General features: G+C 35.6%; 1 protein-coding gene across 1 annotated transcript; it reads right to left on the reverse strand.

Moving 5' to 3' along the window:
* Positions 1-386: 386 nt before the first annotated feature.
* LACTB2 (lactamase, beta 2) lies at positions 387-12,479 on the reverse strand. The gene is made up of 7 exons (XM_009894597.1): positions 12,475-12,479; positions 12,172-12,335; positions 10,778-10,901; positions 8,329-8,507; positions 3,814-3,962; positions 3,160-3,241; positions 387-566 (listed from the first exon to the last, which is right to left on the reverse strand). Exons 1-7 carry the CDS (start codon positions 12,477-12,479, stop codon positions 523-525), a joined length of 747 nt encoding a protein of 248 aa, XP_009892899.1. The 3' UTR covers positions 387-522.
* Positions 12,480-12,698: the final 219 nt, after the last annotated feature.

Raw genomic sequence — 12,698 nt, forward strand, 5'->3', positions numbered from 1 at the left:
GCACAGGCAGCTGAATTAAAAAAGGAATATAAACCCCAGCATTTACATCTGTTAACAAAAATAACTTGGTTTTTAGAGCGTACAGATAGCTTACTAGAAAATCTCTTTTTGTGAAGCAAATTAAAACAGGTTTAGAATAACATCTTTTCAAATCTTTTTACTAGAGTTTTTTTTTAAATATATCTTTTAAGTTTATAATATTGTAATATTTAGTTTGTACGACCTTGCTATCTGTCTTTGGCCACTGATGAAAAGCTGGGTATTTTATAAAACAGAGGTAACATTCAGTTCGTCGCACTCATTCCATTTTATTAACTCAGTACCTATCAGGTTATTTTTAAACTCTCATAACGTAGAATATGAAAAACATTTGTTAACTGAATGCAACATTGCTTTAAAATTGTGTTATCACTTAAAAAAAAAGAATTATTTTTTATTTTACATATCATCTGAGCTCATCATTGTATTTTTTCGTGCAGCAACTGTGCAGATTAAAATTATTCTTGAGCAATCTTGTATAACTTATAAATTGTTTCTCCATCTGAAGTTGGGAGATGCCTCACATACTGTTAAGAAAAGAAGACCGAATTAGTCACAAACTAACACTTAGATGCTATATATAAACATTAGACTATCTCAAACTTAACCTGTACATGCATAGGTATTTCTGTACATGTAATTTTTTATTAAAACTATTGCAATACTTTCCTTCAGGCCAGCATTGAATTTTAATGCAAGGTGATAAACATTAACTGTTTCACAAATGTAACCTAGCAATATAAAGAATGATTAATAAAAAAGAGGTTACTAATCCTACAGTTATTTAAAGGTCAGAATATTAAAATTTCTAGATATTAAGAAATTTGAGGTAGCAGAGCACTTGTTGCATTTTCTTGAATTTATGAACTTTAGATAAAAAAAAATATCTGTGCTGCTAAATTAAGAACAGTGAAATTATATTTATCTCTTCATCAGCTGTGTTTAAAAAATGTGAAACAATGACCAAGATATTTATTCTCCAAACATGGGAGAAAGCTTACAGGCGCATATTGTGCCACGCTTCTGTATACAAGGCATTATTTTTCGTTTTTAAGTGAGAAGAGCAAATCTGTAAAGGCAGTCTCACTCCTAACTGAAGTTATAAAAGTTATGTACCAACATAAACTGCAATCCCTAGAATGAAGTGGTGAATTAATGACTGCAGCAGACAGCATATGGCCATAATTTGCATGGAGTAGCTCTCTTGTAACATTGTAATATGCCTGTCACATTCATTACCGATACTGACAACATGTTTCTTTGGAAAAATATTTTGTGAAAATTAAGCAGACAGTGTTATGACTGCAACTCAAGTCTTCCATTATCAGAACAAAACTTGAAATACTGCAACTCAGACTACGTGGAAAGGACAAAAACTCAAATATCAAAACCAAATGAACGAGTAACATGAGTACACAAGTACTTGTATGCTACATGCTCACAACCAACAGCATCAATTTTCCTTAACAGATGTCCTTAATTTGAACTGAAAAACTGGCAAAGGTCACATGATGTTAAACGTTTATCATAGCTCTGGGTCTAGGCTTGTATTTAAAAATTTAACAACTGTTTCCACACTGCAGAGATCAGCACAGAAAAATCCCAAGTGTTTTGATGACATTGCTTTCCTCCTTTGTGAGCACAAACTGAAGATTAAAAAACAAAAAAACAAACCAAGAAACTTTAAAGGGCACTTTTTGTGCTTCATGGAAAGCAGGAGCACGCAGCTGAATCGAAGACCTCTAACTGGAGTAGAACAGCCACAACAATTCTAATTTGTTTCTCCTCTAGTTATTTAAACTTTCAAATAATGTCAGGCAGTTGTGGCTTTGTGAACAGATACCTGACTGAAGCTCCGCATCTGCTGTCTCTTCAAAATTCAAAGCTGATTTCTGAGGAAAACTAAACTATTGTCCAGTAAGCATGAAAATGGTGTTGGGGAGTCACTCTCTCACTCAAACAAATTAATTCCTGGACATTTAAGATGTATACACACAGTCTTTTGCAGGGAAGACTGCAAATCTGCCCTTAAAGAGAAAGTTAATTTATCTACTACTTTATCTAAACAGACAATGCTGTTGCTTGAGCTGCTTTGGCAGTGAAAGGAAGGGATAAATAGTCAACAGCATCTGATACCCCAGGAGAATCTTGTGGAGCCAAACTGGAGAAATGTGTAGGTCTGTAATGTGTTAATAACCAACATTTGGTTAATAACAGCATTTTCTGAACTTCAGTGATGACTGTATTTGTGTGTCTCTAGCCTATTTTCTTTGAATAAAAAGCAGGTCATTATTATTACAAAAATTCTCAATTGTTCAAGCAATTAGTACCTGGTAGCTGATTTATCATTAAAATAAACAGAAGGTCCAAGTTGGAAAAAATACACCTATTTCATGTTGTTATTAAGGTTGGTAAATGCTGAAAATTTGAAACAGTTCTAAATATTCATGTAGTTATTTACTTTTAAGTAGACAGTCCTGGGTGCAGTTATGTAATGTACATACAGAAAGAAATATTTTCCTTAGCTCCTGGTTGAATAATGTTTCCACATGCGCATGCCATTACAGAAATAAAATACTTTACCTTGTTCATTAAAAGTAAAGGCACAATGTAAAACCAGAAAACTAAACATAGTTGCTCTACTTAAGTACTGTACTAATCAAAAATTGTAAAAATTTACACTGCGTGATTTTAACCATCTCTAGAACACACACATACAACAATATGTATTTAGGAAAGGCAGAAACATAAAATGTAATTCCATAAAATGCTATGTACACGCATACTTCGGTATGAATTTCAGAAACTACACAAAGGTATAAACCATGTATTCCATGGTATGTTTTAAATAAAAATTTAAAGGTGTATGCACTGCAGTAATCTGTGCTCTAAGCATGTCACAAATGCTTTCTAAAATATTTTCTAGAAGTTTGGAAATACTGTATAACCACAGGCTTTTTGTATATAATTCCACTTCAGGTTGTCTGAAGGACAGCTACTGCAACTAATTGCAGGTATTTTTTCCCCCCAGGAAATAATGCACTAAAATACAACGAGAAACAGTACATAGAAAATCAAAATGAAAATGACCCTCCGTCCACCCCTCCATCCACAACTTACACACTCTTCCTTCTTTTTCCAACTTCTTCAAGTGGACTAGGAGATTACTTTCTGCTGCTAGAAGTAAATTTTCAGGGATCTCCTAATGGGAACACAAATATACATTTTGTATTTGTTTAAATATCTCCCAATTCTTTTTTCAATATGGAACTCATGGTTTATTAACATAGATTTTCCTCTTCTGAATTGCTGAGTTGAACATTCAGTTAGTTATATAATGACAACAACCTGAAATGAGTAAATGAATTTTACACCAGTTAAACTAGTAGCCTAATGACACATTTTTTGTTTACTTTGCTCATTTTTTGCATTATCCATTTGTATTATGCAAACTTTGGCCAACAGTAAGATGACTGTGCTCTTCCAAGATTGGTCTGCACTGAGCATTTTTAAAGACAAATTTAAAGATGCATTTCTCCACAGATACCTATCGCTTCTATTCCATGACAATATTTGCATAGGTTTAAATATCCTTTAACAGTTAGTACCTGTAAATGAGTGAACAAGTTTAAAAATACACCACCTTCAGTAGGACAAAATGTCTCTTAAAATTTTCCAATGCTCATTAGGTAAAAACCACTAACACTTCTCAAAATGCCCCTCTCCAGCTCTATTTTCTTTAGTTCAATCTAAAAACTTTTAATCATCAATTACCTTGTATACTATCTTTACAAGCTCCGAGGATGTATATGATTTTCCAGCATTCTTCTGGAAAACATTTAGAATTTGCTGTTCACGTGCATTTCGGTGAGAAATGTAGCCTTGGATTCTAGCATTTGCATCACGTACTACTGGGCCGTGACCTAAATCAAAACACATGTACCACAGCGCTATTACTTAAGTTTGGAGTTAAGTATGCTACTGAATAACTGAATCATTCTTATTGTAGACTTGAAAGTCATAAAAAGGAAGCAGCATCTGCAGGTACCACCCTGTTAAGAGTATCCTTGATGTTAAATTGTAAGACATTCTTGGCGTGTTTTTTGGTTTGGGGTTTTTTTTTGTTTGTTTGTTTGTGGTTTTTTCTTTCATATAAATAGGCCAAAATTAAGTTTAAATGTCTGCATCACAGTCTGCAATTGAAAAATATTAAGATGGAAAGGAAGAATTAGGATCTCAAAAGTGTGAATGAGGAAAGGGAATACTTCAGATGAAATAAGGAAAGCAAGGGAAGACTACTTTAGGCTATTTAAAAAAAGAAGAAAAAAGAAGGAAAGGCGTTCACTGCTGCACGGATTTGAAGGATGAGATTCAGATTATTATATTATCTCTGTCTGCCAATCTCACTCTCCCCAAATGATATTGATACTGATGATTTAAATTGATACTAGTCTTTGAACAGTAGTGGCTGAGGTGAAGGACTCACGTACTACTGTCCTGTTATGGGGCTATCTAGCAAATACAGAGGTGAGAAAAGTAACATCTTTAATTGTGACAGATAAATTTTCCAGGACAGATCTTCAAAACTGACTCACACACTGTACTTTATTCCCTTAAGAACATACTTCCGTAAGTATGATCAAAAATAATAATAGAAGACAAATCACTGAGCCAATCAGAACATGTCATGGCAGGAATAAGCAATGCACAGGGAAAGTTATATGTGGGTCATTTTATGTCTGGCTGGTTAATAAACAAAACACATGTTTTTTCCTGGGCTTACTGTGGCAAATCAGAAATATTCAACTTAATAAAAGGTCTCTGAATGAAATTAGAAACAGGCTTAATTGATAAAGCACTAACCTTTGTGGAAAAATCAAATACTGCTTCATAATACACTAAAATGACAGATGAAATGAAAATATTTTTCAGACCTGAGTTACATGCACAGAAATTAAACTTAATGTTTTACCTATATAGAAATTTACTCGCATGAATATTCATCACATGCTTTTCATACCAAGGTTTCCTATTTCTTTGTCTGTATACTTCACCTGAAGCAGCAGCAGCAACTTCCAGCTCTGCCAGTCTAAACTCCAAGTAAATTATAAAATGAGTAAACCAGAAACTACTGTAAGAAAACACAGCTTTCTTTTAGAATTTATTGGGTATCATCCAAATCAGTTTCTTTTGAGATTCTCTGGCTATTTAAAAAAAATCATCATATTCTTTACTTGTACTTTTGAGTTAACTGACTAAATGGCTTTTTAGTTTTAAGGCTTTTAAAATTAGAACGTATTCTGCCTGAGGACAGGCAGCTTATAGAAATATAGCAGCTAATTTTTCATGTTTTGAATATCTGTGAAATAAAAATGTGTCAAAGGAATCTATCCTTCAGCAAGTCAAAATATTTATGCGTATCTCAACTTACACACTCACTTCAGCAGATTTGAAATTACTAAATATACATCGAAGCTTACCTTTTGTAAAGATAGTGTTACAAATAAAAGATATGTAACATGTAAATATAACACTATACTGTCACATGCACATATATTTAATGATTTCAAACAAATTTAACCTGAAGCTATTATTCCTTACAAAATAAATTACAAATATAACAGTATCTCTTGTAAATATGTTACCATTTATAAAAACAAAAGTTTAAATTTAGAAAAAACACATTAAGAAATACAGAGCAGAGACTATAAGGGTAACTGTCTGTTCTCTTGCATTCTCTAGTGACAAAAGTTACATTAAAGTATCCAAATTTAAGGCCTGCACATGGAATCACAAGGCAGTCTTAAAATCAGTCCCTGCTCTTCCAGTTGATTTAATTGACTTAACCTACAAGACCAATGGCAGTACCTGGAATGGAATCCCCATTTTGCAAAGTTAAAGGCATTTCATATCCGTTACATCATCTGATCCATAGCTATTGTGTATGCATATACATACATTAAAATGATGTCAGAAAGGTTGGAACTAAATCCATATGTGGATCCTTCCCTTCCATAGTTTTTCAGGGACAGCAACACAGTTAATTTCACCAATAAATAAATTAATATCTGCATAAATGTAAAATGTTTCTGAACATGTGAAATACATCTCTCAAAATGTCACCATCCTTCCAGTAATTCAGACTTTATATCAGACAGCTTCACATTACTTCAGACCTCTGTACAGCCCAGATGATCAGAAACAGTAAGTTTTTATTCTCGTAATACCCTGTGAAGTAATAGAGATTCTCTTACTTTAAAAAAAAAATAAAGCACAGAGGATAAAATTGAAGAAAATAATTGGCTCATGAAATCTGGCACAGATGCCTAACTCCAGTACAAGTTTCTTCTATATTATCAAGAAAGAACACTGTTTGTTATTACAGGATAGGGAGCCCTCTGCTGACTAAAATGCCCTTTTCTGGTTCCAAGAGTTCTCATCAACTAATGGCTGTAAATAGACTGTCATGAATATTCTGCCTTAAGTAATTTCCACATTAATTTAGAAAAGACACATGGAAGGGGAAGGACTGGCAAAATTCAGCTACTCACACCTAGCCAGCAGTCAGCTCGTTACAAAAATTCACGCTCCTCTACATCCAATTCTGAGGCTGCAATGTGAGTGCTAAAGCACGGGTGGGGAACAGAGAAACAGTTTAAGAATTATGAAGACCTAAAACTGCAATAAAGTCAAAGTACTGAGCTTAAAGAGAATGTATTGGTAAAGCAAACTACTTTCTGCTATAGTTACCATTTTACTGTAGTACATGACGATAGTACATGTACAATTCTTCTGACTGGGCAATAGCTATCTTTTACACGATTGCACATACATTTTGTGGTGCATGGACAAAAAAAGAAAGTTAGTTCCAAACCATCTCCATATTTAGCTACTCATCACTGAAAATACGTAATACTTAACTGGCTTTCTAATTGCAAGTACAGCGTGAACATACTTATAACAATGTAGCAAACAGTTACAGATAAATGGGACAAATATTCAACCTTGGTGAATGTGTAATCTAGATAAATAATGGTTAAGCACAGAGTGAAATACAACAGATAAAATTCATAAACCCAATAGAATTTGGCATATACGGGGTTTTGGAAGGCAGAAATTCAATTGGAGGAACAGACTGTGTTTTGTAGGTATTTAAGAAAGAAAGTAGAACACTGAATTGATCAACAGATTGAGATTCTGGACGCTACAATATTCTTAGTTTTATCAGTAGTTAAGCCAATAACTATGAGCAAGTCACTATTTCTGTCTATGTCAGCCTCCACACCCATAGAATATCTGTAATGATATTTTTCTTAAATAGCATTTTTAAGCTTAGATCTTAAAGCACTTAAAGAACACCTACTTCAAAAGAAGATATTTTTAAGAATGAACACAAAAGAGATTTGGCTATGTAGGCTAAACATATATGGTTAATGGAGGAAGACAGAACTGAGAATGTAGACACAGTCGTTCAGAATGACAGGTTGAAGAAGATGAAAGACAAAAAAAAAAAAAATCAGAAAAAATCCTAAGATGTAGCTCTGAAAAAGCAAACGAGGAACTTAAACCTTAGTTAAATAATGAATTCTTAAAATCCAGTCTTGTCAAACAGACACGTGGTTTATATGAAAAGTAAATGCATTCCCAAGGTTTGGGGGAGATAGAGGAAAAAAATGAAAGCAAAGTCATAGACTGAATGAATCGGCAACTTATTTTTAGAACATGATGTTTGGCCTCTTGGCTCTTGTACAAATTTAAGCTAAGTCATTAACTAAGACAATCATTTGACAGTTCTGCAGCTTTCCAAGATGAATTTATGATTAATCTGTGCTGCAAAGGACAGACATTTCTCTCAGAAAAACTTTACTAGGTTACACACATTGGCAGTGTATGTGGGGATGCAAAGGACCGAAAGAACAACTATTAATTTTTCTTGCGCGATAACATTAAGGCATCTGGATAGAGAAATATAAGAAAAACAAATTTGCTGCATGATTCCAACAGTGAAAGATTCTGGCCTCTGTAGGCTTTAGGCACAGAAGCACAAGATTCACCCTTAAATGGAGAAATCTCAGGAAGGAAAGATATCTATCACTGAAAAATTTTCAAGTTTTGCAAACCACCATGCCAAAAAGTCATCTTAGCTTAGCACTGGACATACAGTAAGTAATGAACTTGAATTGTTACCTTAGTAACAGTGTTTGATTACAATAAGAGCTCTCAAATTCTTATAGGAGATATTTGAAAATTATATAGTAAAACAGAGCAGTTAAAAATAGAACCACTTACCTGGATATATTAAATCTAGTTTCATTTGTAACAACCTTTTCAAAGTTTGCATGTAATCATACAGGTCTTCAATTACTGTTGTTCCTTCCCCTAAAATACAGTCACCAGAAAATATAGCATTTTCTTCTTCCAGATGTAAAATCATATGATCATCAGTGTGTCCAGGTGTATATAAAACTCTGTTTATAGAACAACAAAAAAGCTAAGTTTTTCACACAGCATATATGCTTCATTTTCAGAAGCTAGAAAAAAATAATGATAAAACTATAAACTTACAAAGTAGCCCGCAATAAGAACCAGAAAAAAAATAGATCAAAAAAGGCTGAAATGTTGATCTAAACAGAGCGCCACTTTGTATAACCCATGCTCTTATACCATGTAGAGAACACCGATCATCATCTCTAGTATGCTGTTACTTACATGACACATTGTAATAAAAGTGCATTAAGGGAGCTGGCTAGTCATGTAGACTTTGTGTTACAGAAGGCTTTACTCTGAAGCTTTAAAAAAGAAAAACGGACATGTTATTTGCAAGTTGAAATGTGTGAAGTTCTTGATATACACCTTGCACTTAGCAGAAGAGGGTAAGGATGATGTTGCTGATTCTTTTAGAAATTAACTATAAACTTCTGGAGCCAAACCAGACAAAGTTCTGTCTCCCGGAATTTATTTTTCCCTGAAAGCCCTATGACACAGTGGAGCAGAGCTGTCAAATACAACAAGGAATGATGGTCTTTTAGCTGTTCCGTGTGCAGGTCATTAAGCAGCTGAATGGTAAGGATTTAGGACCCCACAGCTTGTATGAATACTACGTTAGAATGCAGCAAAGGGTGAACAGGCAGTTGATATGTATATATTAATGTGAGCTGCTGAGGAGCTGCACTGCAGTGTCCTTTCGCTACAGTTTTTGAAAGGCAGAAGGCCTCATGCTGAGGCTGAGTCAAACTGAAAGTACACAGCTCAGACCAGCATGACTGCTGAAATTCAACAGAATCTTCTTGTTAATGGCAAATGCATCAACAGAGTGATAAGGAACTGACAGAGCTGGTGCCAAGCATGGCGCGTACAGGCCAATGCTACACAGCGACCAGCCACGTCAGCGTAGGGCTGGGAGGCCAGAAGCACAGCACCATCTGATGCAATGACTTCCAGCTCTTACTGAATACTGAGTTCAGCAGAAAGCAGGTGAGCCATCGCCCTGCGGAGCCAACATAAATATCAAGTTCATGGGTTCCACCTTGCCTTTGTAGGAAGTGGCATCCTCCAGTTCCTGATGAAACTCTACCAGGGGCTTAACCACTAACATGGAAAAACAAAGGAGAAAGAACCCAACGCTGCCTGGCACACCTTGAAAACTTGAAGGTTGGTAACTAAAATTAAACATGCAGATACTGCTATTTTGGAATCAGTGGTGGATCTAAGAGTATGCTTAAAGTGCTTACTGAATTAACCAGGTGAGAATACCTGCTTATAAGGAAGCATAAAGTTTGGCTGCATTGCCCCAAACTTCAAAATGTGCCACCTCTGTCTTGGATTCAAATTTAACAAGTTGTTTTCCATCTCTAAACTGATTTTGTCCAAACATGTGCCACTTAGAGTAGTGGTAGGTCTTCAATATTCAATATAATACTCTCCATGTATTTTTTTTTTTTTAACATTAACAAATAAAGTGCTTTTGGTCAAATATATCCTTTATTTTTACATTTTTTCTTCCAATCAGCCAGCTGGCATATTCTACAAGTGGGAGATAATTCACACCTAAACTGAGGAAAACAAGCAAAATCTGTCCTCAGAAGAGTAATGCCTTGTTAATGAAAGAACTCTGGAAACAGAATGGTCAGATCTTTTTATTGTGTGTGTGTGTGTGTGTGTGTGTGTGTTTGTGTGAGGCAGAGGGACTTTCTGTTTCAGGCTCATTCATACTAACAAGACAGGCAATACACTCTCCAGGAAGAAGCCCTCCCAAATTGGCACCCTACAAGAACCTGACAGGTTAAAGGTTTAAAATTCAACATTTTAGGTTTTAAAAGTTTTAGTGTCTCTTTGGAAATATTTTTAAAGTAAAAAGAAAGGCATGCTAAATAATCGATCCAGACTACCATAAACTTACCCAAAAGTATCAATTTTCATAATAACTACTTAGCTAAGAGTGATGAGAAAGTATGTACAATCCGATTTGGTTTTCCTGGATGAAATACTTTTCAAATGAAGTGTTCTTAATTTCTCTACTGAGGCCAAAAACCAAAGGCTAATTCCTGATAATCCTCATTCATAAAAACAGTTTCTTCGTATAAGCATGGCCTGCTGGAGCATGATAGGAAGTCTACATGTGTAAGTGTTGAAAAGATTAGATGTATGGATTGCCAATCATTAGAAGTTAGGATACACATATGTGTAAGAATTCTGAAGAAAAAAATGATCCAGCAAGCTTGCAGAAATTGGTGTTTACCTGAGTGTTGCTCCCTCTGTCTGTACCACATCTCCCTCTTTAAGATAAAAATATTTATGTCCTCCATCTATTATTTCTTCACGGTGAGGGACACGAGGAAGCTTACAGATGCGATATTCAGAGTCTATTTAAAGAAAGCAAAGAAAATGATGTTTTGAAATGGTCGCTAACAAAGCTAATCCCACAGAAAGGCTACTTTTTGAACAAGTACAATTAATTATTACCCAGTGTGAATACAAAACTAGAAAAAAGAAATTCTGTACAGTAACTTTATGTTTATAAGGCAACCCTATTCCAGAGCCACAAACACTGAATAGTGAAAGCCACTGAATCTGAATACTGTACTCTGTACCAGCAGCAATCTTGAAGACGAAAAAGCACAAGTGAAATTAAAAAAGAAATGTCAGTAATTATTATATTTTACAAATGTTCCTTCTTGACTCATCAAAAGCCACAACAGCCAAGTTTCTACAACAACACTAAGATTTCTGCGTCCATGTTCTGCATTATGATTCACAGAAGCACCATTCAACATTTGCCTAACACTGGATGGAAGCTTTTTGACCTGCAACCTCCCTCAGCATCTATCGCTCTGAACTGTGCATGAACTGTAAATGCCTTGGCTGGAACAGCTATGGATAGTAGAACGATACCCAGAAAGATATTTATATCCCTTGCTAGTCTTTACAACCGTGCTCATGGGTTGAAAAAGCCAAATTCCTTGCAAAGACACCAATGATGTTTTCAGGGGTGTTCTGGCTTCTTTACTGAAGTTGACAAAGTGACAAAGTCCAATGATGCTAAGAACTGCATGATCCATACTGCTTATTCTCTTCCCAGATACTAAAGCAGAAATGTCTCCTACTGTTTATCAACATGAAATACACATTTTCAGATCAGAATTCACCTGCAGACTGCCCTACCCTCTTCCACCTCATGATCTGAGGCCTATGGATTTGTCAGCAATTACTAATGGTCTGCTGTAAGGAATCTCAGTTATGCATGTTTCTTTTTCAGAGATTAACACAAGTGGAAGTAACGGTCAATTTGTCATTACCATCAACGCAGAAAAGAGAGAGTATCAAGTTTTTCTCACATCTCTTAACATCATGTAAACTGCTGATGGTAATCTCGGCGCTCATTATTCACACATAAGAAAAATTCACTATGACGGTATGCACAGGTACTGAAGAAAAACTCTAGTACTGCAACTACAATATTCAGATTATTCATTGCTCCCATTCTACACACTGCAACAGTATAATGAAATTACGTGTAGTTTATACAGAGATTTCAGAATAACCACCCAGCTGCTTTGTACAGAAGCACTCAGTAAAAGTTTTTTCTTACCACGTATCTAACATTTTCAACAATATCCAAAATCTCTGGCCTACCATTAGGGATGTTTTTGCAGATATCAGGTATTCCACCAGTATGATCATGATGCCAGTGTGTCACTAAAATTTCTTGAATCGAGATGTTGAACTCTGACAGTGCCTGCTTTAAACAGCCAATATATTCAGGAATAGCTGGCTCCCCCGTGTCAATAAGGACTCTTCTACACAGAGACAAAAAAAAAAAAGAAAAACGGGGGGGGAAGCAGTGAGAGAATTTAGAGTTCTCATTAAACAGTGTTAAAGAAAGAACCCAACATTGCATGGAAATGTGGTAATAGGGGATGTCTCCACATTCCAGACGCCATCTCTCCTCTCCGTAATATTCTATCCCCGTGGGTATAACAATTTACAAAGGGGGGTAAATAACAAATTTAGTCTGGCACCGCCGGGGGAGCTGCGAGGCCTGAGGTGAGCCCCCGCCCCGCGCCCCCTCACGGAACTTCCCGCCCGGCCGCGGCTCCGCACCCCGCCTGCCCAAACCGCCGCCGGGCACCCGCCCCCAAAACTTACTGCTGTTCTTTTTA

Source organism: Charadrius vociferus, unplaced genomic scaffold, assembly GCF_000708025.1.
Source record: "Charadrius vociferus isolate BGI_N301 unplaced genomic scaffold, ASM70802v2 scaffold500, whole genome shotgun sequence".
Taxonomy (NCBI): Eukaryota; Metazoa; Chordata; class Aves; order Charadriiformes; family Charadriidae; genus Charadrius; species Charadrius vociferus.